The 22,009-nt window shown below is 42.6% G+C and overlaps 1 protein-coding gene and 1 long non-coding RNA gene across 3 annotated transcripts in view; one reads left to right on the top strand and one right to left on the bottom strand.

The window, feature by feature from the left end:
• LOC125971063 (cGMP-inhibited 3',5'-cyclic phosphodiesterase 3A) overlaps positions 1 to 16,623 on the bottom strand; it is a 46,241-nt gene extending 29,618 nt beyond the window's left edge. The window contains exon 1 of one of the 2 annotated variants that reach the window (XM_049723937.2): positions 15,060 to 16,623. In XM_049723937.2, coding sequence (XP_049579894.1) covers positions 15,060 to 15,923 — 864 coding nt within the window. In that variant the 5' untranslated portion in view covers positions 15,924 to 16,623. The remainder of the gene's footprint in view (positions 1 to 15,059) is intronic. The other variant, XM_049723936.2, reaches the window with a different exon arrangement.
• LOC137840381 (uncharacterized) lies at positions 4,812 to 6,493 on the top strand. Its single transcript, XR_011086999.1, has 2 exons — positions 4,812 to 5,049; positions 5,131 to 6,493. It is a non-coding gene; the product is annotated as an uncharacterized lncRNA (long non-coding RNA).
• Positions 16,624 to 22,009: the final 5,386 nt, after the last annotated feature.

Genomic DNA, 22,009 nt, shown 5'->3' with positions numbered 1-22,009 from the left:
TTGGCGATGCCTCCAATTTTCTGCATTCAATACATTCAATTTTGACACGGGACATTTCTGTCAAAGCAAGCAAATTAAAAAACATTGAAAGTGGAAAGTGAACTGGAGGCCTGGTGGTTAGTTGGAAGGCAACGGTGCATACGGTAAGCCAGGAGACATGTCTGGTGTGGAACACGAAGAGAGGGATCGGCAGGAATTGGAGAGTTAAGAGAGGAGAAGAAAGGCCCAGTAAGTGTCAAAATGTAGGTCTCGTCATAGAAAAAGCTGGAAGGCAGGAAGATGACTACAATAAGGAGAAGGGAGGAGTGGACCAAAGTGAGAGTGGAAGAGGTAGAAGAGGATGAGGAGGGAATAAAGACAAGATAGAAGACTACAAAGTGTGGGATTACATATTACAAGAGCGCATTGGGAAACTATGGATTGGAACTTGGAGGGCGGTGGGTTGTTAACTCAAGTCATCCTGTATCCATCCAGGACGCATACGACAAGATGTTCGGGGTGGGGGGGGGGGGGGAATGAACACACCTCCTCAGATTGGGAAGCACTGTGTTGCCATGGAAACGGCTCTGACGTCAGAACAGGCATTATGTGATTACTCATAGTCTGTTCAGGAGCAGACCAATAAAACAGGGGCCATTACTCACACACGGGGAGATGGCCAGATCTCAGGTTACACACATGCTGGAATATGCACGTGCACACACACACACACACACACACGCACACACACACACACACACACACACACACACACACACACACGCACACACACAAACACATACACACACGGAAAGGGTGTATGGACACACATGGGACGCCACACTCAAAGAATTCATTTTTAATGCATAAATGTAAACAGGATGGATTAGCGGCTTGAAAAAAAATCTCGTAGCCACAAATCCACACATTGTGAAATCTGAACGGAATTTATTTTGGCAATAAAATGCTGCCATTTGTTACAATCAACCGGCAAAAATTCTTACGACTTTTATAAAAAGAAAACAGCCTATATTAACACAGCAGAATTCATTCAAGAACCTTACAACTGAAACTATATTTAATATTTAAATAAATTAAAAGGTAATCAAGCCTTTTTTCACTGTTAAAATCAAATCCAAAAGCAATATACCCTCCCACCCAATTGTACACGGGCACCCATGTTTGCCAATGCACATCAAACATGTACATTGACACGTCCACTATTGTGTGGCACACATATACACATTCCGCTGACTTCCTCTTAGCGTCTCCCACACATTCTCCACTGGGAGTTAAAACACTGTTAGAGCTGATAAGGATCCTAGCAAACAGTGAAGATAAACAGTCCGTCTGGTAATTAAGAGCAAGCTGCCAATCAGAGAAGAGGACGTCCAGACAAGCATGCCATACAGACGCCGTTACCCATCCATTGTATGTTCCCACCCTAAAGATCATTAGTCTAGACATAGGGCAAGTGTCACCGGCTAAAAATTAGGAACACCCCACACCAGCTACACAATCACATACAGTATTTCTATCATTTAAATAAAAATTAAAAAAAGTATTTTATTTTTTAGTAAAATTCTAAAGAAAATCGTAAAAAGGGGAATTATAGTTGAACCTTGAAGTTTGACCACAATTCAATTTGAACTTTGTCCGCTTTCTAAATTTCCCATCTATCTGTCTGTGCCTGCCAAAGAGTATACCGTTTGTTTTGTTTTTTAAAAAAAAGGTCAGTCCAAGTTCACTCTAAACGGTATTTGTGGCTTTCAAAATTCATTTGAGATATTCAGTCAAATATTAAAATCAGTACCTAAATGATCACATCTTCATGCAGTCGATAAGATGTTTGAACATGAAATTCAAAATGGAATTTGTCCCAGATCTTCGACCTTTTCACAGGGAGGACAATGTACTCGAGTTCCACTTCTCTCCTGACATGTTATCTTAACAGGGAATCTGTCATCCTTAACCAAATAAACCTTTCCATAGTCAATGTTGGTAAAAATGCTATCTACTATTTTTAACTCAAGTCGACAATGACGGATGACGGTGACCCGAGGACACCGTGGTGCCGAGTGACTCCGAAATATCCACACACACAATAACTTTCACTGTGACCTCACTTTGTTTTTGTACGCTGCGTCACATCGCGCGAACGTCATCCAGCATCTATTCCACTGCGCTCAATGTGAACCAAGTCCAGTTATTACATTTGGGACAAGTGTTCGGTGTCACTTCTCTGCCACAAATGTGAGTGAGCGCCTGCCAAACCTAATCTAGCGCACACTGCATCACAGACTAATTTGGTTTCGATGATAGTGTATCTGAGCTGATCTCATTAAAGGCTTACGATCCCAACAGTACACCATCCGTCCATCTGTCCCCGTGAACAGCTTTCGTTGGAGCACCTCACACCGGGACAGCCAACTTAATGAGTGTGAATATATGAAAAAAACGAAATATGCACCTCATTCAAGAAAAATCATTGTCAGTTTAGTACCAAATATCTAATTAACTGGGACCAGTTTAAGCTAAGATGATGTCAGTTGATTCACACTCACTTTAATTGTAATTGACAGAGAAATGTATTGTGATTTGTTATTGGTTTGACCAACAGTGCTTAAACTGTGATGGAAAACTGCGAAGGTTCAATCAGCTTGCCCGCCAGATTTTCCATATAAAATTGCAGAAACAAGACCTGAACGCGAACGATATCCTCGTTGGGCCCTGTACAATCCAATTTTACTCAAAACATATTAAACCACGCAAACATTTTCAAATTCAATGACAGAAAAGAAAACTACCATTCACAATCAGAGATAATTCCAAATTAATGCCGACTGTACAAGTGAGGTTTCCTGCTCAGAAGACTTAAATAAACCATGTTGCAACATTAATGTGATGTTAATTAAGCCACAGATCAGTTTCTCAGTGTCAAATGCAGACAATACAGTTGAGCAGCCATTTTTTTTTCCTGCTTCTGGAAACTCCAACGCGATTATTTCGACCCACTAATACATTGTGAGGCAGTCATGTTCCACCCATTACACATGTGAGAGGAATGTTGTTCTGCGGTGGCCTTAAAAGTCAAATAAAATACAAGAGCTAAAGCGTGTTTGCCCAGTAGAACACATCCTGGTCTGGTCTGGCCTGACTCCATACTTGGTCCAGTCCACTCAGAGATACAAATACAAATACGCTAACAAATTGCAGCTGCGGGGCTCCAACTCACGGCCTTTTCTTTACTTTCCATCTTTAAAACGTGGGCACAACACCAACGCTGCTCCTTAAGTCTTCCCTCTCACTAACATACAGTAAGTGACAGCTGAACCATTCCTACAAATCTTACAGTTTTGCTCCCCGTAATGGAGTGGCTACTTCTCAAAGTTGCACTTTTGTATACTTCTTGTTTACTTTGTGCAAAAGTGGTCGGAGCTCATTCCCGGCTCCATCTTGCAATGTGAGTCTTGTCCAACATGCTCTCAAATGTAAACTCTTACTTTCACATCCTCTCTACAGCTCAGCACCATATGTCAGTGGCCCGCGCAGAGTCCCTGTCTGTCTAATGGACTGCACAGATGCCACTTTTCCTGGAAGGATTCTTCTTCTCCTCAGCCGAGCGTGTGTGCGCAAACAGTCCAACACGTCTCCCTCAATATGTTTCACTGCTGTCTGGAAACAATAAAAACGGTGCACGGCAAGGCGTGATGAGGGGTGTGGAGAGGAGGGGAAAAAAAAAAAGTGCAAATTGGCACAGGGAGAATGTGGAAACATAACGGGAAGGTTAGGCTGCTGTTTGGATGAGCCATGTTAAAAGAGGAAGAGGGAAAGGCAACAGAGGTCATTCGTACCAATGGCCAGACGAGTGTGGGCAGATTATTGACTTGATGACATAATCAAGCCTATCAGGGGCTAAAAGCTTTTGTTTCTGAATTCGGACCTGGCTAGCAGAGATGACTGAAACGAGCCTTTGGATGGTTCTTAATGTTCAGCCCTAGTGCAGACATGAATGAGTGCTCCTTGCAGCGTCGCAACAGAATCATTTCCTGTTGCCTTTGTCGGCGTGTCGGGTGACCTCCAAAAATGCACTACAGCGACCAGGGAGCTGAATGAGCATCCATCAAGCGTAACCTTTACAGGCATGTAATGTTGTCAAGCCACCAACCCTCAGTATCAGAAAGTATCACGCTGACCGGCCAGGGTGTGACCAAGTGTTAAGACTTTAGTTACAGTAAATTAAGTTGTTCCTTTGAAGGACACCGATCTTGATTACAGCTGACATTTCCAACTCATAATAAAAACAACAGTCTTGAAAGAAAAAAAAAAAAAAAAACACCTCCAGAACCTGTAACTTGACATTTGTCTCCCTTCATGAATAAATAGAAAAACAAACCAGAGTTCAGCAACAGTAGGATTTTATAACTGGCGGCAAAGACAAAGCGCTTTACGAGAACATAAAATAACAATTCAACACAAAATATCACATAAAACATTGGCAATATTACAAAGACAATGCCAGAACACAAACCAATCTGTTAATAGTAAAAATTCTAACCTCCCAGAGAGGACACAGCCTCCATATGCTGCCTGGATACAAAAAAAAAAGGATATTCTTACAAGTTATCAAGAAGTGTGCCTCAGACGAGGTGTTTACATGGGGAATTAGTCAAGCCAGTGACGCTTGTATGCAAACCACAGGAACTCTCAGATCGCTGGCTGAACTGCCAAGCTCCAATAAAATGACAACAAAGGGTCTGGGAGCTGAAGGGTGGTCCATTCATCTATTTTACGGAAAAATAAAATCAAATAAAAGGCAGAGGGGATGAAGCCTTGTCATGCGAGTCTTTGGGAAGGAGAACGAGGACAGTTTCCTATAAAAGACGATGTGTGTTGTTGCTTTCACACTTGTAGTTTGCTTTCTCTGGCTTGAATTAGCTGATGGGTTTGTAAACTGGATTTTTCTATCTGTTTTGGTTTCTTTTCACAAAGTAGAATACAACTGAACAACAAGAGGTCACTATGGGGTTGTAAGAGTCGAACCCGGGAGAATGGACATCCTCGTACTGGGTAACTTATCTTTTTTGGAACTAGATGGTCGTTCTGCCACTTCAGAGTTAAACGTGATTGTTGTCTTTATTTGTCTTTCAGAATGGATCATGGTTGTGTTGCGTGCAGTTTCTTTCCAACACTAACACTGAGGGGTTGCTTGACTTTGTCCGCTCTCACGCTCAATTACGTAGTTCATACCGAAGGAAACAAATCACAACAAAGGAGAAGATAAGCTCGCGTTTGATTAAAACAGACTCAAGGATCCGAGTGTGAACGCAGAATCGGAAACAAAGGGAAAGAAGAGCTCAGTGGGATGTCTGTGAAGTCAATGTTCTCCCGGGGTCAACCTCTCCAACCGTGTTCGCCTGATAGAACATGAGCATTGTCGCCGAGAGACGTTTTGTAGCTGCTGCTTCAACCTTGAACCGACCCTCGGGGGAACAGTTTCGAAAAAAAATCAAGACAGATTTTTTTTTCTTCTCTTCTGTCAGCGCTCAAGATGAAGACCACGTCACTTCACGCCTGTACGCGCGCAAAGAGATCCGGCGAACGTTCCAACATTCACTTTCTGTGTTTTTCGAAAAATGAAAAACGAAGGCTGTGTGTAAAGTTGGACGCACGCATGTGTGATGAGAGCGCGCTCATACATGTGGGCTCATCTGTGCGACATCTGCTCGAGCCGCCCAAGGCTCCTCGCTACTTGAGAAGCGCGTCACGTTTCCCGGTGATGTCAAAAGAGCCTCCTGCATTTCCACTCGGTGGACCGTGTACAAAAACCACCACGTCAATCCTCATTCTTACAATGGAGGAAGTGTCTGACCGATCAGCTGTCAAAGCACTCACTCCTCTTACTTCATTTCAATGCTCAAGTGCAGCAAGACAAATTGCTGAGGGCGATTATCTCCAAGACAATACGGTATAAAATGTCAATGGGATGAAAGGGAGGTAATGACAGAGTAATAAGACAACGCTGCAAGCAAAATAATTCAGGTCTTAGATCACATCTGTGATGTTCAGAATGTGTGAGCAGCTGACAATTTGACAAACTGTTCAAAAGTACAAAGAAGAGTTTGACCTATAAAAACCTTGCGCAATTCGGATTTGACCATGCATTGATGTTTATTGCGTTTCAGAAAGAAAGAAAAAAAGACACGACAAACTATTTTCTGAAAATACACTAATTCATGCCTGACATACAAAGTTTTGTGCTTTTGTCTGTAGCACTCCAAGATGCCACCCAAATAACTTGCTCTTCATGTTAGCCAAACATTAGCTAGCACAAGATGGTAGCCAGATGGCCTGACTGACTGACTACTTCAATCGTCTGTACTGCAGTGTATAAAATATGCAAGAAATCATCAGACTAATTTTTCATTTCCCACCTCACATGCTCCATTTTTTGGCAGTACTATTTTCAGATGAAATGATGGCTGATGACATAAACAAAGGCTACTATAATAAAGTTGTAGTCGTGTTTTTTTTTTTTTTTTTTTCATGTAAATAGTGTCCCCAAGCGATGAAACAAGCAAATTGACCGATGGGACATTTTTGACAAGTGAGTAAAACATGGCATTGAGCAGTGAGAGGAACAGCAGAAGCCTTGTTGGCTGCAGGGCCAGACAAGATGCATGGCCAGCCAGTGAGGCAGCGGCAGGCAGAGGTTACAATAACACATTAGCTTGCATCACGCCAGCAGGAGACGCAGACACACATGTCAAATATCTTACAAGTTTCACCACACTCAAGCGACAGTAAAGAATAATTGGTTTTACTTGCTATCAAGCACCCGCCCAGTAAAAACACTGTAAATCGCTAAAATGTAACATTAGCACAGATGCTACAGCTAACACAATTTAAGGCACTTTATTTTCTTGACCGGCAATTCCACTGATGTGTGCAGATTGGTGGATCTGCGAGAGGGTGGGCTCCGCCGCTGTGGGAGTAGTCACAGCCAAGTTCAATCGTGGCTAGTCAAAGTGGAAAATGATCTAATTTCACTTATTTGGTCTGAAAAAGATCACTTATTTACTACAAACAATGCATCTTGGTTTGTCTATAGTGAAAGGTGAAACAATCAAAAATGCTTCCACTCAATTTAGAGTGATCATGCTAATGAGAACGATGCTTCTTCACTTCTTACAAGCCTGCGTCAATTTTGAATCTTGTAACAATATCAAACGGGGGTCCAAAAAGAATTCTAAAATTCTAAAATATGAATTTTTGAATACATGTCAAAGGTGAACTAAATTAATTAGTCAAGTCAAGTCAAGTTTATTTGTATAGCCCTAAATCACAAACAGTCTCAAAGGGCTTCACATAGCCAAAAATTGACAATTATTCTCAAAGCATCCCCTGATCTTAAGCTCCCAAAAGGGCAAGGAAAAACTCAAAACCCCTGCCAGGGGAAAATGAGAAACCTTGGGAAGGGACCACAGATGGAAGGATCCCCCTTTCAGGATCACCAGGTTGTAATGGATGCAGAGAGGGCACAAGTAATACATATTATGAAAATCAATGAAAAAATGGATGTCGGAGGTGCCCTCGATTGTCCTGGCAGTGTCTTCAAGGAGGTTGAGCTGCAGTTTCTTCATCTTGAATTGGTCCCCGAGAATCCAGCTAGCTGCTATCAGCTTTTGCGCCACCTAACCCCCTCCCCAGCCTGGGAGGGGGTGGGCAGAGAGAACAAAACAAACTCCGGCCGAATCGGCCACTACAAGTTACTTAAAGGCCATCTCATAGAAATGTGTCTTCAAACGTGTTTTAAATGTTTCTACTGAGGTAGTACTTCTAATATCCATTGGTAGGGCATTCCAAAGCTCTGGAGCCCAAATGGAGAATGCTCTAGAACCTGCAGACATTTTCTTGGCCCTCGGTGTAACTAAAAGACTAGTGTTTTGCGAACAAAGGTTACGAGACGGAACATAAAGAACGACTAGATCGACGAGATATGAAGGCGCTAAGCCATGCAGTGATTTATAGGTTAGTAGAAGAACCTTGAAGTCACATCTTAAATGGACCGGGAGCCAATGTAAGTTGGCTAATATTGGGGTAATAATGTGATCAAATTTTCTTGACCGTGAGAGCAGCCTCGCAGCGGCATTTTGTACTAACTGTAGACTTTTGATACTGGACTCAGGAAGACCAGAGAATAATACATTACAGTAGTCCAGGCGCGACGTGACGAACGCATGTATAATAGTTTCCGCATCCCCGGTCGAGAGGATCGGACGAATCTTAGCAATATTACGAAGGTGAAAAAACGCAATCCTGGTTATATTCTTAATGTGTTTTTGAAAGGAGAGCGTTTGGTCAAATATCACCCCGAGATTAGTTACAGTATCACTCTGAGTGATAGTACGGTTATCTATAGTTATAGTGGTTTCCTTAAATAAGTGTTGATAACGAGCAGGACCAATTATCAACATCTCAGTTTTATCTGGGTTAAGACGAAGGAAGTTGAGAGACATCCATTGCTTGATCTCCGCAAGGCACGCCTCGAGATTACAACAGTCCCGCGGATCTGTCATCGATAACGGCATATATAATTGGGTGTCATCCGCGTAGCATTGAAAACTAATATTATATTTACGTATTATGTCCCCAAGCGGAATCATATAAATATTAAATAAAATCGGTCCGAGTACCGATCCCTGCGGGACACCACACGTAACATTATAGAGCTCAGAGGACGTATTGCCATGGACCACTCGGTGAGTCCTGTCTGATAGATAGGAATAGAACCAGCTTAGTGCTGACCCTGAGATACCAACACAACTTTTAAGACACCCTAATAAAATATCGAAGTTTACAGTGTCAAAGGCAGCTCTAATTAAAAAGGCTTCGTATAAAAATCAACAGCTTCATTCATCAAAATTCCCAAAAATGAATGCAGATTTTACAACTGATTACAGTGCAGGAACTGTTTCCCTCGAATCTTGAATATTAAATATTTATGGCTAAAAATATTTTTTCCTCAAAAATATGCATCTTTATCCATCACAGAACACAATACTGCCAACATACTACCAAAAAAAAATGAATAAGTAAATAAAAATTGCGTATGCTGCTGTAGCAACGATACCAACAAGAGCGCACATTTTATATTCACCATTACAACCGCAGTGCGATTTTTCTTTTTTTTTGACATTGCAGCCCCAGTTGTGCTATACGTCACACTAAGAGAGAGGGAATTTGCTTTGTGCGCACTCCAGCAACTGCAGCAGCAGTTACACAACTCCCTCCTCCCTCTTCCACATACAAATAGTGTTCACACACAGTGGAGCACCGGCTTCCTGCGGGCACATGAGTGTGTCCATTGATTGAGCACAATTAGCGACATCCTTGGATGCTGCTGTTGGCTGAGTGTGCAGGGGATGACTTTGCCGAACCGGCCCACAGGTGGACCTTCGGGGGGGGGGGCACTACAGCTTTGTATTGCAGTTTATTTAATGCCAGCTAAGAAATGTCCCTCATATAGAGGGTCAGTGTGTAAGAGGTGGCCTCCTTGTGTCCTTCGCTAGCATGCACACCAACAAAAAAATAAATAAATAATACTAATACTAATAAGTGATGTGCTGCTCTACCGGATTTCAACTGGCAACTGTGTTGAGAATCACTGTAATAGACAAATTCAGAGCAGAACTTGGAAAAGTATAACCTGCGGGCAACATCCGGCCCATCCTCAGTCGCTTACGAGACCACCGTAAAGCGGATTAAAGCAATTTTTGTGGTGGTGGGGGGGGGTCATAATACTCAAACAAAACTAATTTTTCAAAGAAGTCTATAAACAATAGATGCAGAGATGTCAATGATAAATTTGACGAAACACTGACAATCTTGAGCCATTATGTTTCCAAAACAAGGAAAATACATCCACATGAGTTCATGATCACTTTCAGGACAATTGTGTGAATGCCAGGAGAGCGAACAGCTGCTTGCCTCATATGCGTGCTGGAATTTTGAAATTCACTTAAGTCCAAATAATAATAATAATAATAATATAGAAGTATAATAAATCCACTTTTATTTGACGATTACTGTGTGGAATACTCGCATCTTCCCAGACTGCGTGCGTTTGCCTTTTAAAAAGCCCTGCCAACCTCGTGTCCCCGGATGACTCCTTTCAAGCAACTCTTACTGTTGTTTAAAAGGAGTAACATTGGTCAGGCCTGTTTGTGGTTAGCTATAATTGATGCCCCCAATTAACCCCCATGACAACACAAAGGAAAAAAAGCCTTCTGGACCATGGAGGATGGCAGCTTTGTTCCGTTCGATACATGAAACATTATTCTGTAATGGTCCAACATAACATAACAAACATATTTCCAACAATACAAATAGTTTTTAAGGCAAGCGCTTACAGGCACATATGTAAATGCATTCAGACACACACGCACACACACAAACACGCACAAAAGCACACATTGTTCGCATACACACTTTGCTTCCAGGAACATTCTGTTCACCTCAACTCGATTCTCTTATGCTAACTGATAATTGTTTTTGTCTTGAGCAGAAAGCAGAAGAAACCACCACATGTAACTGGATCTCTTTGAGAAAAATCCTGGATTACGTTCAGTTTTTTGATTGTGTTCTAACGCTCAGTATTTCATAAGCTCCCGAGGTGTTAATACGCCAGTCAAGACAGGAGGCCCGTCGAGCACTTCCAGCTGCGTTGGGGTTTAGTCTGTGGTTTGAGGCTCAGCGTGGTTGTTGGGGGCGAATTCAACCTTGCGGCCTGCAGCAGATGGCAGCCATCAAGCTGCTGGCAACACACACACTTGCTTACACACACTCACCCCTTCTGTAGTTTCCATAGTAAACGGTAGGAAGGCAGATGAGCTTCATTGTCATGAGTTGTGGAGAAAAGGCCACGACTCGCTTCTGGAGCTGTGATATGTTACGATTAAAACCAGCTACTGAAAGTGACGCAAATGAGAGTACCGCAGTCACAATTCAATATAAATAAATAATATATGTACCGTTAATATTCTTACGATATGCCGCTACGTTGACGTCAAAAGAGAATCAAAGATTAAACAATGCCCTACAACAAACGTTTAAGACGAAAGCAGAAGGCACACGATGATGAGTGGCTCGGAAAGGATGAAATGAGTGAAGTACTTGTGTTTTGTAGAGTTGCACGCAATTGTCCAAGTTGTTGCTGTTCCTCTAGAATCCGATCAATGTCCGATCAACAGGAAGGAGATGTTACCACCTTGAGAAAGCTGACAATTAAGCTTTTCCTTTGCTTAACCATGTGTGCCTTTGTATTATAACTCAAAAGCTTGCTTCACACCACAAAGAAACTCATATATGTAGACAATTAATTAACACGTCAAAGAAACTGGTATATGAGATTGAGGGGAAACTAGTTTCGACTGGGTAAGATCACGGTCGCTGTGCGACTTGGAGTTTGGGGGATTTGAGAGCAAACCAATTGTTCCTCGTATCCCTCTAATTCTTCCTCGTATCCCTCTGAGCATGCAACAATTTGAAATGTCAAAGTCCATCTTCAGTCACAAGTCTGTATTTTGTCATCTTGCAACATAAAGAAAGAAAGAAATCGACTTCTATAGAAACACAATTGCCAATGTCTACGTTAGGGGCTTTTACTTAATTTGGACCAATCAGCACCAGTGATTGTGCTCGTTATCTGAGGTTGTGCTTTCTTAAAACTAACAATGATCAACTTCATTCTTGTTCGATAAAATCAATTCAAGCAGAGCAGCCGTATATAAATTCCTGACCAGGTTTGCTAGTAGAGTGTCTATCAACTGTTTAAAACCAACCGACACGTCCTACCGTTGTAGGTGCTGCCGTATTGGACTTTGATGTCAAATTATATAGTCCCTCCATTGCAGTGACAGATGCGACACAATAAATGGTATGAAACATCTAAGGCGACTGAATGATCAAAGGAATAGCAAAGCGATGGCAAGAAGAGTTTTTTTTTTTCTAGAACCAGACAAAGTGTTGTGTGCCTTTATGCTGTGTGCAGCAAAACATGGAGAAGGTAACGAGCACAAATGAGAACAGAAGCAGAGGCATGATAAAAGTCAGGACAGACTATGGTGAACTTACTCTTCCACAATTTGGGGGAGTAAGAGCACGCTTGCTGTTTTGCCTGGCTACCAAACAAAACCTCCATTGACCTACTTTCATTCTCCTCCACCGCTCGCCTCCTCGCACATGCACAGCTAATAAACTGGGACTGCGTGTGCCCCGGGAGCGAGAATGACATCTTCCAATCATGAGACACACGACCCCGTGTTGGTTTCAGCTTCTGTTCACCTCACATCCATTGTGCAAGCACTTTAAAAATGAAACTGCTGAACAAAAAAGTCTAAACTGAGGCAGTTGAGTTCCCAACTAGGATGCTTTTTCATATGTGTTAAATCAGGCTTCCCCCCTCTGACCCAAAACAATTGACTGCTAGTGGGTGCATCAAAACCAGTGGAACAGGAAACATCTACTACAGCAGCAGTAATTGTGTTTGGATCTCATTCCACAGGAAGTCATTACCCACTACATAGATTTCAAGAATATCTTGATCATCCAAGTTATGAAAAAACGTCCTCCTCTGGCTATGAAAATATTTGTGTTGGTGTCAGAGGGAAGACTAAGAGCAGAGCCTGCCGTCAAAATGGGAAGTGTATTTTACAACAAGCGTTGTCAAGTCCCACGCCTGATCACTTTCTTTATGGCCTATTTTTTGGGGGGCAACATGACCCCCAGCCAACTTGACAACATACTTTAGACATCATTGTGGAGGAGTAAACTTGAATAGCTTGTACAAACCCTACCAGAAATGGTATACAGTAGTAAAGCGAGAACATAAACAACAAACTCAAGTATTCATAGCATCACATGTAGCAGAGGCCGCAATCCATGGAAAGCTTCAGAGGAAGACAACAATTACAAATTCCTCATTGCTTCATTTATTTTCTAAGTAAACTGTTTTAGATGGAAACCATCAATCTGTGAGCCCTTTTCAAAAGGTCTATGAAAGAAAGAAACAAAAAAGCCATCCGCATTATTCTTCAGCACTCGCCAACAAAGTGAACGATATCCTACTGCAAAAAGTCTCGACTTTATTAAACACCTCTGAGAGGAAACACACACACACACACACACGCACGCACACACACACACACACACACACGCACACACACGTTTGGTTTTGACACTTGACACACCTCTCGCCATGTGCTAGTCCCATTGTAACCTCACGTTGCGCTTCTGAGCCCCTGCGTGAGCAAGGCGATGACGGACTCGGGTCACTATGGGCTTGTTTACACATTACAGACCACACGGACAAGAGACGCTTACGACGGCATGTGTCGACCATGTGTGTCTCAATTACAGGCAGGTCGTGACTGGTCAACTGGCGAGGCCTGAGATGAGAGGCCCCCGGGTGCGCGGGGGACGGGACGCTTCATCCATCAGGGCTGCTGGGAGGGAAAACGGATTCATCATCTTAACTAGATTGTGAGACAAAATGCGGCGTGTGATTGCTGTGCAGATGATGCCGCTTGTTCCATCACGCTCTGGTTTAGCTTTGCAACGTCTCATCCGGGGTAAAATGCTTCATTTGTGTTCATTACATCAAGCAATATCTTTTTTTGTTTCAGGGTTATTTGGACTGGTATAGGAAAGTGACTTCTGCATTATGTGCTTTAAAAGCATTGACAGAACAAATTACTGTACATATTTTTTTGGTGGGGTTTAATTCATGTGGCTATGGGTAGAGACCACAGGTTTGTGCTCTGTCAATAAATGAGTATATTCCACAAGATATTTCTGGGAATTCCCCAGTTTAACCACGCTTAAAAACATGAGGATGTAGAATAATCAGCCATGTGTACACCTGCTTAGATATGTGACATTTTTTTGCAAGTGGATTGGAACCTTCTAACACGAAACTGCAGCTGAGATGTATGTACAGAAAATAATACTGTTAAAATTGAAATAATTTTAGTAAAAATACGAAAAGTGTGCGTGCGTGTTTGTATGTGTGACCACGAAGAAAACAAACAGGACCACTAAAGTGCGACTAGTACAGTTAGAGCACCTCTAAGTGGGCCGACTGACAGCCCAGCAGTACACACACATGCGCGCGCGCACACACACACACACACACACACACACACGTATACACACACGCAAAAACACGTACACACATGTACACACACACGCACACACCTACACAACTTTGATCACACTTAAAAAGTCCCCCATTCACACATTCAGCACAGTCATTGATGCTCCACACACAGGAGCTGAAAGGAGTGTGAACGGGGCCGCATGCGGCGCATGGTCATTCCTCTTCTTTGAGGACAGAATAACTTAAAATTGTGAGGAAGTTATAATTATGCCTCCTTTTAATGTTATTAATTAGCAAATGAGGGAAATCATCCATTTCCATCACTATCGGAAAAGCACTGCTTCAAAATGAGAATTTGAGACATTTGACACACAAGTTGTGCTACAGCTTAATACACATCTATTCATAAATATGAAATATATGGATGTACCTAAAGCATACACTGTTGAGAATATATATATATATATATATATATATATATATATATATATATATATATATATATATATATATATATATATATATATATATATATATATACATACATACATACATATACATATATATACATATATATATAATATATGTATATATATATTAAATTCAATACAATTCAATTATTTATAAGAATTTAATGTATCAATTTAATGGAGGGGCACATATTCAGGTGAAAAATGCAAACAAAACAAAGCCTACAAAGTGAACCTGACAGTAAAAAAAAAAAGAAAAAAGAAAAAAGTGAATTGCCTCTTGAAAACTCATGTTCAACAATGTCACAAACTGGTCCAAAAACAGATCAAGTAGTAGAAAATATATGAATTGTTTGCACCAACAATTGCGTCCGCATGATTCTTCATAAAGCCTTCGCAAAATCTGGACACAGTAAAGAGTGTGCACTTTGGTGAGCGTGGGGGGATCCTACCTGGTCCCGCTGGATGCATGGCAAAGAGGTCCTGCGATGTGACTTGCTGTTGGACTGACTGTGTGCCATGTCTGTGGATATCACCGAACTGGACCTCCTGCGCCTTTTAAATGTGGGGACGTCTTCCTTGGCTCCAGTCACAGGGGTGCAGCCCTCCTCGAGTGTCCCTTGACCTGCAAGGAGCCTGTCAGCATACCTCGCCAGGAGGATGCCCACGACCCCCAGCAGGTACACCACGTATGGCCTCCAAGCGGGTCGAACTTTGTGCAGCGACAAGAGCGAGACGGCGCGCACGACGCTGACGACCACGACCACTGACGAGCCCCGGTCCAGGCGCGCTAGCATCAGTGCGCCGCCGGCCACGCACGCGAGCACCAGCGCGGCCGCTACTTCATGCGGACCGTCCAGGAGGCTCCACGCCGCAGCTTCGGCCAAGTGGAACACGGTGAGGAGCAAAAGAGCTGTTTGGAGCAGCACGCCGCAGTGGGTCAGGTAGACGCCGAGCCAAAAGAAGGCACACAGGACGCTGAGGAAAGGCGAGAGCGCAGTCCAGCAAGCGAGCAGCAACTCCGCAAGACAGCCTGCGAGCGAGTGAAGACGAGAGCACGACTGCAGCTGCGGGAGTGCGCTTAACTCACAGCTCCACTGTGCGCACCTCAACAATGCGGCCAGCACGAGCGCACACGCTGCGCAGCCCACTCCGCCGCAAGTCCACGCGTGGGCCCACGCCAGCCTCTCCCACGACGACGCGCGCTGTACGTCGCGGTTCAGTGGGACGACACGCGTTTGCGCGTAACCGTTGCGGCTCGGCGCGCAGGCAGAGCCTTTTTCTGCAGCGTGCGTCCGCTCCAAATGTGCAGGCATGGCCACAGGAAATGAGGGCGAGCCTGTGGTGCATCTGCGGCGCTGTGTTCACGGAACACCGCTAAATAAGCACACTATTGCGGGCGCGAGGAGTGCAAGAGGGGTCTCCCGTTAGGCATTGTGACCCGCCGCCACTCCACTCTTATTTTCTTTTTTGCGCGTGGATCTGAAGCCTACCCTGCTTCTTGGCGCAAAACAGTCTCCAGTGTGTCATTGTTGTCCAAACGTTGCACCACAAAGGTCCCGCTATATCCGTCCGTTGTCACAGACACTCCCGAGCTCCGTGACTTTCGAGTGGGTGGATGCGTCCGTCACTTTCCCAGAAGTGTCCGCCAGGTCGTGTCGAGGTTCACAAAGTCCGCTTGTCAGCCTCACCCCCAAACAAATCGTGAGCTCATTTCACACCCCCGATTTCCGTCAAGGCACTGCCGTCAAAAGCTCCCCAAATCCAGTCTCAGCTCGCCCCGCAGGCGTCCTCACTATATCAGCAATGTATTGAACTATAGAGCAAAGCAAAACACCTCCTGTACGTAGATGTGAGAAATTTGAGTTTCATCTGTAAAGAATACAAACATTTTAAACAATAAAGCAAACACCCCATGGGAAAATAAACGTAATTTACTTCTAAACGTAATCTCACTTAATCTCACAGCTCGATTCAACTGGGTGAACGCCTCAAGTGTGTTTTGGGTTTTCATTTTTGTGTGCAATACCAGCACAGAAGTTCAATGATGACAGAAACGGAAGTAATTGCAATGATGCAGGTCGATGAGTGTAAATGGTAAACACCATTGGTTGGGTTGTTGGCGGAAGTGAGGATAAATTGATATGAATAATAAAAGACATTATTTATAAGACACTGTTTATATATATATATATATATATATATATATATATATATATATATATATATATATATATATATATATAAAACATCCCGGAAATAATGTCCAGTTGTTGTTTTTTTTAAACCCGTATGAATTTTAGGTCATTATTTTATTGATGTACGTAAATGTTTGGTTGTTTGTCACAAATGTTAAAAAAAGACTTGGTAACACCTGCATGGGAAAGATGCGCTCTATCGCAGCTGACTTAACATGGGCAGCAGTCAGAATGAAAGCCTGATTTGGTGTGTGCGCATTTCTCAACAGATGCATACAGATGAGTTTGGGCATGGCTATGGTGGAGGGGCAAACCACATAACTTAAGCGTCTCTTGATTGAATTTCACAACGACTTTGCAGCAGTGTGTCACCAGTTCACATTTGCACCTAAATGACAAAAAAAAACACTTTGCGTTCAAAAGGATCTTATGCGGTGATGTGAAGAGATTGGCGCAGAAGCAAAATTGCCCATTGACGTCACAAGCGCCAGATCTGTCATGCCAAGCAGAATGCGATAAATCTGCTGCAACCCCCCTTGAGCTTGACTTCATGCCCCCCACTCCTCCAGGTCATTGAAATATTCATCTTACTTTAAGTGTCACCCATGATGCGTTTTGTTACAGCCGCGGTTTCCATCAATGTTTCCGCTCATGGGTCTCGAGAGTGCACTGTGTGTTCACACAGTGCAACGCACACATCTGTACAGGACTGATTCCTTTTTTTTGGTTTTATGTGACTTACAAAGCAGATGCTGAGCAAAAGGAGGGTTGTGTATGATCCATGTCAGGTGTGATTATAGAGAAGCAAGGGAGAGGAAGAGATGCTAACAGGAGGTCTTGATCCTGTCCATCAACTAAATGCAACACAGCCTCCTCAATGCAGCGGACAGCTGCTGGCTCCACATACCAGCACGGGATTTTTATTTCCTCACCTACTGATTTGTTTTCTGAAGAATAAGGGGGAGTTAAAAACAATCCTTCTTACTGGTGTATTTCATAATGACTGAAACAGAAACAAAGTAATGATAAGAGCAAGAAACCAAGATAACATTGGAGAAAAGAGTATGTGTGTGTATATAGCTGAATGTTCACATGGTGACGCTTGGATCCTTGAAGAGGGAGATTCATCATAATGCTGACAGGTTTTTCCGTGTGTGTGTGTGTGTGTGTGTGTGTGTGTGTGTGTGTGTGTGCGTGTGTGTGTGTGTGTGTGTGTGTGTGTGTGTGTGTGTGTGTGGTAGTAATGCACTAGGCAATCTTGAGATGTATTTTTTTTAGATGAAAAGGTAGGACATTTTCCTCCATGACAAGTAATTTAGTTAAATACTCAGATAGGATATTGTGAAATGGACATTTTTATTTAATGGCTTGCAAACATACTTTAGTTAGAGCAGTGTTTCCCAGTCTATACTGAAGCAAGACACTAATTTCACAATAGAAAAACTCATTTAAAAAAAATAATTTATTGTCTTTCTTTTTTTCCTCCACATGTTGGACACTCGCAAGTCAAAGATGCATGTTTGCTTGTTCCAATCCTCAGCACTACCCTTGTCACCATGGTAACAAGGTCTGTATTCGGAGCAGCATATGGACACAATGTCCAGTCATTTACTTGTAATAGGGTAATATAAGCATTAACATTCACACAGTGTATTGTCGGATTGTAAAAAAGACGAATCTTCTATGCCATGTACCGTATCTGCTTTGGACATTTCATTGATCAATGGGGAGGGGGGGGGGGGGGGAAGTCGTGTTTGACACTTGTGCAGAAAGTGAGAGCCATCCAGCATGTTTACCAGCCCAAATTGGCACACGGTCAGCTCGAGGCTAAGTTTCCAGGTACTGAGGTGATTTGAACATCCATCTACACACACTCACGCTCACACACACTATGTATCTGCACAAGAGTGCGCACGCACACACAATGACAGAAGCTGCCACATGGCAATTTGCTCGCATGCAGAGCGTGAAATAAAAACAAGCATCTTTTCTATTTAGGCCTGTCGCCAACTCCACAACACAGCCAAACTCAACTGTACGAAACAATCACAACAGTATTTATAACCAACTTAAACCCGCAAGCCAAGATTAATCCTCACACATTGCAATGGACAAATTGCAACCCCTTGTTTTCTTATGGTGAAACAACGAGTTCCACATATTGTTTCATTGGACCACAAAGATTGATTCATTGGTGACAGAGACTCTCCATGCTTCACTTTGTAGACATAAGTATGTTGGAAATTACAGCTAAAGAAACAATACTGTATATACAAGACTGAATTGGTGCGGACTGGTGGCAGCCGGCTGAAATTAAAATGAAAAGGTATTTCCAATTGCCCTCCACATCCGATGTGACAGCCAAATAAAAAAGATTCTGCAAAACAAATGTTTGCACAACATACTGTCTCTCTTCTTTATTCTTGTTTCCATCTTGACAATCACACCACGTTTTGTTGGTTTAATAAAAAAATAAGTCTCCCTGAAGTAGCCATAAGAAGCCAAAGAAAAAGCCGAATGAGCTCTCGAGAAGAATGCTGACATTTCATGTTGATGGTTAGACTTTTTGTGCAAATCACAGCAAAGCATAGCAATCCCCTGATGCAAAGATAATGCGCCCCCTAGTGGCACTCCTCTATATCGTGATTCCTAAATCCTCTCACCATTCACATAAAAAACAAAACTCACAATAGCACATTATACTAAGGTAAAAAAAAAAAAAAAGCATTCTGTGTTTTTTAGCATGCAAATACAGAAAGAAGATGAGCGCCGCTTCATTGCCGCAGAATGATGGGGCAGAATATTGAAATGGAATTAGAACTTTATTCAATGGTGTGGATGGCACTGGCAGTGCTGCAGGCACAGGGAGAGGGAATCTTGAAACACTCCCTCAGATGAATAATGTAATTCCGTGCTTTGTGGGAAGGAGAAAGGAGCTACTCATTTATTGCTTATATATCCAGGAGTCAAAAAAGTTGTCAAGAAGTTTTAAATATTTCATGCTAAAAGTTTTCAAAGGAGCGCACTCCGATCACGCAGGAGTTAGTTGATGCTGCTAGACAACAAATATCCACTCGAGATGAACGTTAATCGTCAGGAGCGCGCCTTCTACGGAGGGTAGACATACTTGCCGTTTCATCCTGAATAATGTAAAAGCAAATTGCTGCTCAATGTTTGACACAGCAGGCGGCACGTCCTAATGGCTCTGTGTTTGGACAAGCGCGGGCGCCAGGAAAAACACCAGCGTCCGCCGTGTACGCCGTTTGGCCGGCGCACAAAAGTCAGCTTTCATACGGGGCCTATGGGCCAGACGTGACGGGCTGAGAGAACCGGCGACCCACTTCGAGCTGTTTTCGACATCAGTTTACATGTTTTTGTAAACATGAGGGGATACCATAGTGAGGTGTAGGCCCAGAAACACATTCTTAGGCGTCATTCACTTGCCAGGGAAACACAAGCTCATGGGCAAAATGCTTCACACCAACTTTCCAGAAAGTAAAAAAAAAAAATGTGTAAGCTTGTTCATCTTTTCTGTTGGTCTAATTGCAAACACTGGTTATGTTGATTATGACGACAGCGTTTGCCCGCTAAAGATCGCAGTTCATTGATTATTGCATCACTGAGTTCTAGTGGAAATGAATTTAAGTTTAAGAGTTTAAGATAACCCGTGACCCTTGTGAGGTCAACCATTTCAGATAAGGAATGAATGGAATGTGTTAAAGTCGTAGTTTTTTAAAGTTTTAGCATTACTGTCACATCGAGCGGCAATTTTCGTTAGCCCATCTAAGTTGTTTTGCATGATGATGAAATAATTCTACCATATTTGGGGAGACTCAAATATATTCACATTCCGGCCACGCAGTTGTATTACCAAGTTGGATGTCATGAACACAGACACCCCACTAGTAATAAAAGTCATTTTTCAAACTAGAATGTGTAAATAGAGATGGACCTGATTTATTGCTACGCAATGATCATTTTGTAAGTCTTGTCAAATTGGATTGGATACATTTGCATTAGCTGTGCTGTATTGTCAGCATCGAAGTAATAAGTGTAATGGATTTGACGAAGGCCCGAGGAACAATCAGTCAATATGCTCCGATTATATTTCCCCCTTAAACAGGCTGCAATACAAATCAAACGCCTACCTTTTTCATCTATTCATTAGTCTCAGAAAGTAGGGTGGATACTTTATAATTATTAATGTTGGTGTGTGCAGTTTCGTGCGAGGAGCTTCAAGCTCCTCCACTTGTCTTAAAATGGAGACTTTTTTTCAATGAATTATTAGAACGGAACGTCTTCTTGAAATAAGGATGTCATCAAGGGTATGTCAGTGTTATATCACGGAAACTTTGCATCTCAATGGAGCAATCCATACATTCATGCATGATCCAGGAAGTAGCTCGCTAACAAACTAACAGACAGAAGGACCGCCAAATACAAAAGAAGATCCTATTCAACCACATGACAATTGCGAAGATCATGCTGAGAGGGAATTCACACTCTGCCAGTTCTACATAAAGAAGCAAACTATTTGCCCAACCCAAGCATCCATTTTAGATGGATCTGGGTGAGAGATGCAGTTAATTGCATGTAAGCGACATTATGCGGTTAATTTAGCTTTGCAAAGACAACAAATGTGATGGTGCTTAAGACTTGCACACAGCACTGTGGCGTAATCACTCCTTGACATTACCAGGCTTCCTCCTGCAGGGGGGTAAATATGCTATTTAGAGAATGGGGGACTTTATAAGCAGGCGAGTCAGAGGTGCTTACTTTTGGTTCTTTACATGCCAGGCCCAAACAATCATTGAAGATGAAAAATTTGGAATCAGATGGAGAACTGTGAAGCAATCTTCCAAAACCTCAGCAGACCTTTGACTTGTCCTTCATCCCACAACAGGGCTGGGGTGTTCTAAGTTATTTGTTAAACACACTATGAAAATGTGAAGACTGATTGCAGCTTTAGGTCACCTCCCATTAAGAGAAAAAAAAAGAAGAATCCACTGAAGCAGAGCCAAAAGACTTCCTGTCCTTGAGAAAGAACTGCAGCAGACTTTGTCAAGTCTCATGAGTCCAATCAGTTAGCATTTCATCCAGCAGGCATTCAACTTTACTACTTGTCCATTTCCTTGTAAATATCATAGGGGGGGAGGCTTTTAAGCTGCCATGCTTCTCCTGATGTTTGGGATGCTTATCTGGAT

The sequence above is a fragment of the Syngnathus scovelli genome, chromosome 6 (assembly GCF_024217435.2).
Source record: "Syngnathus scovelli strain Florida chromosome 6, RoL_Ssco_1.2, whole genome shotgun sequence".
In the NCBI taxonomy this organism is placed as follows: Eukaryota; Metazoa; Chordata; class Actinopteri; order Syngnathiformes; family Syngnathidae; genus Syngnathus; species Syngnathus scovelli.
This window is presented reverse-complemented; position numbering and strand designations above follow the sequence as displayed.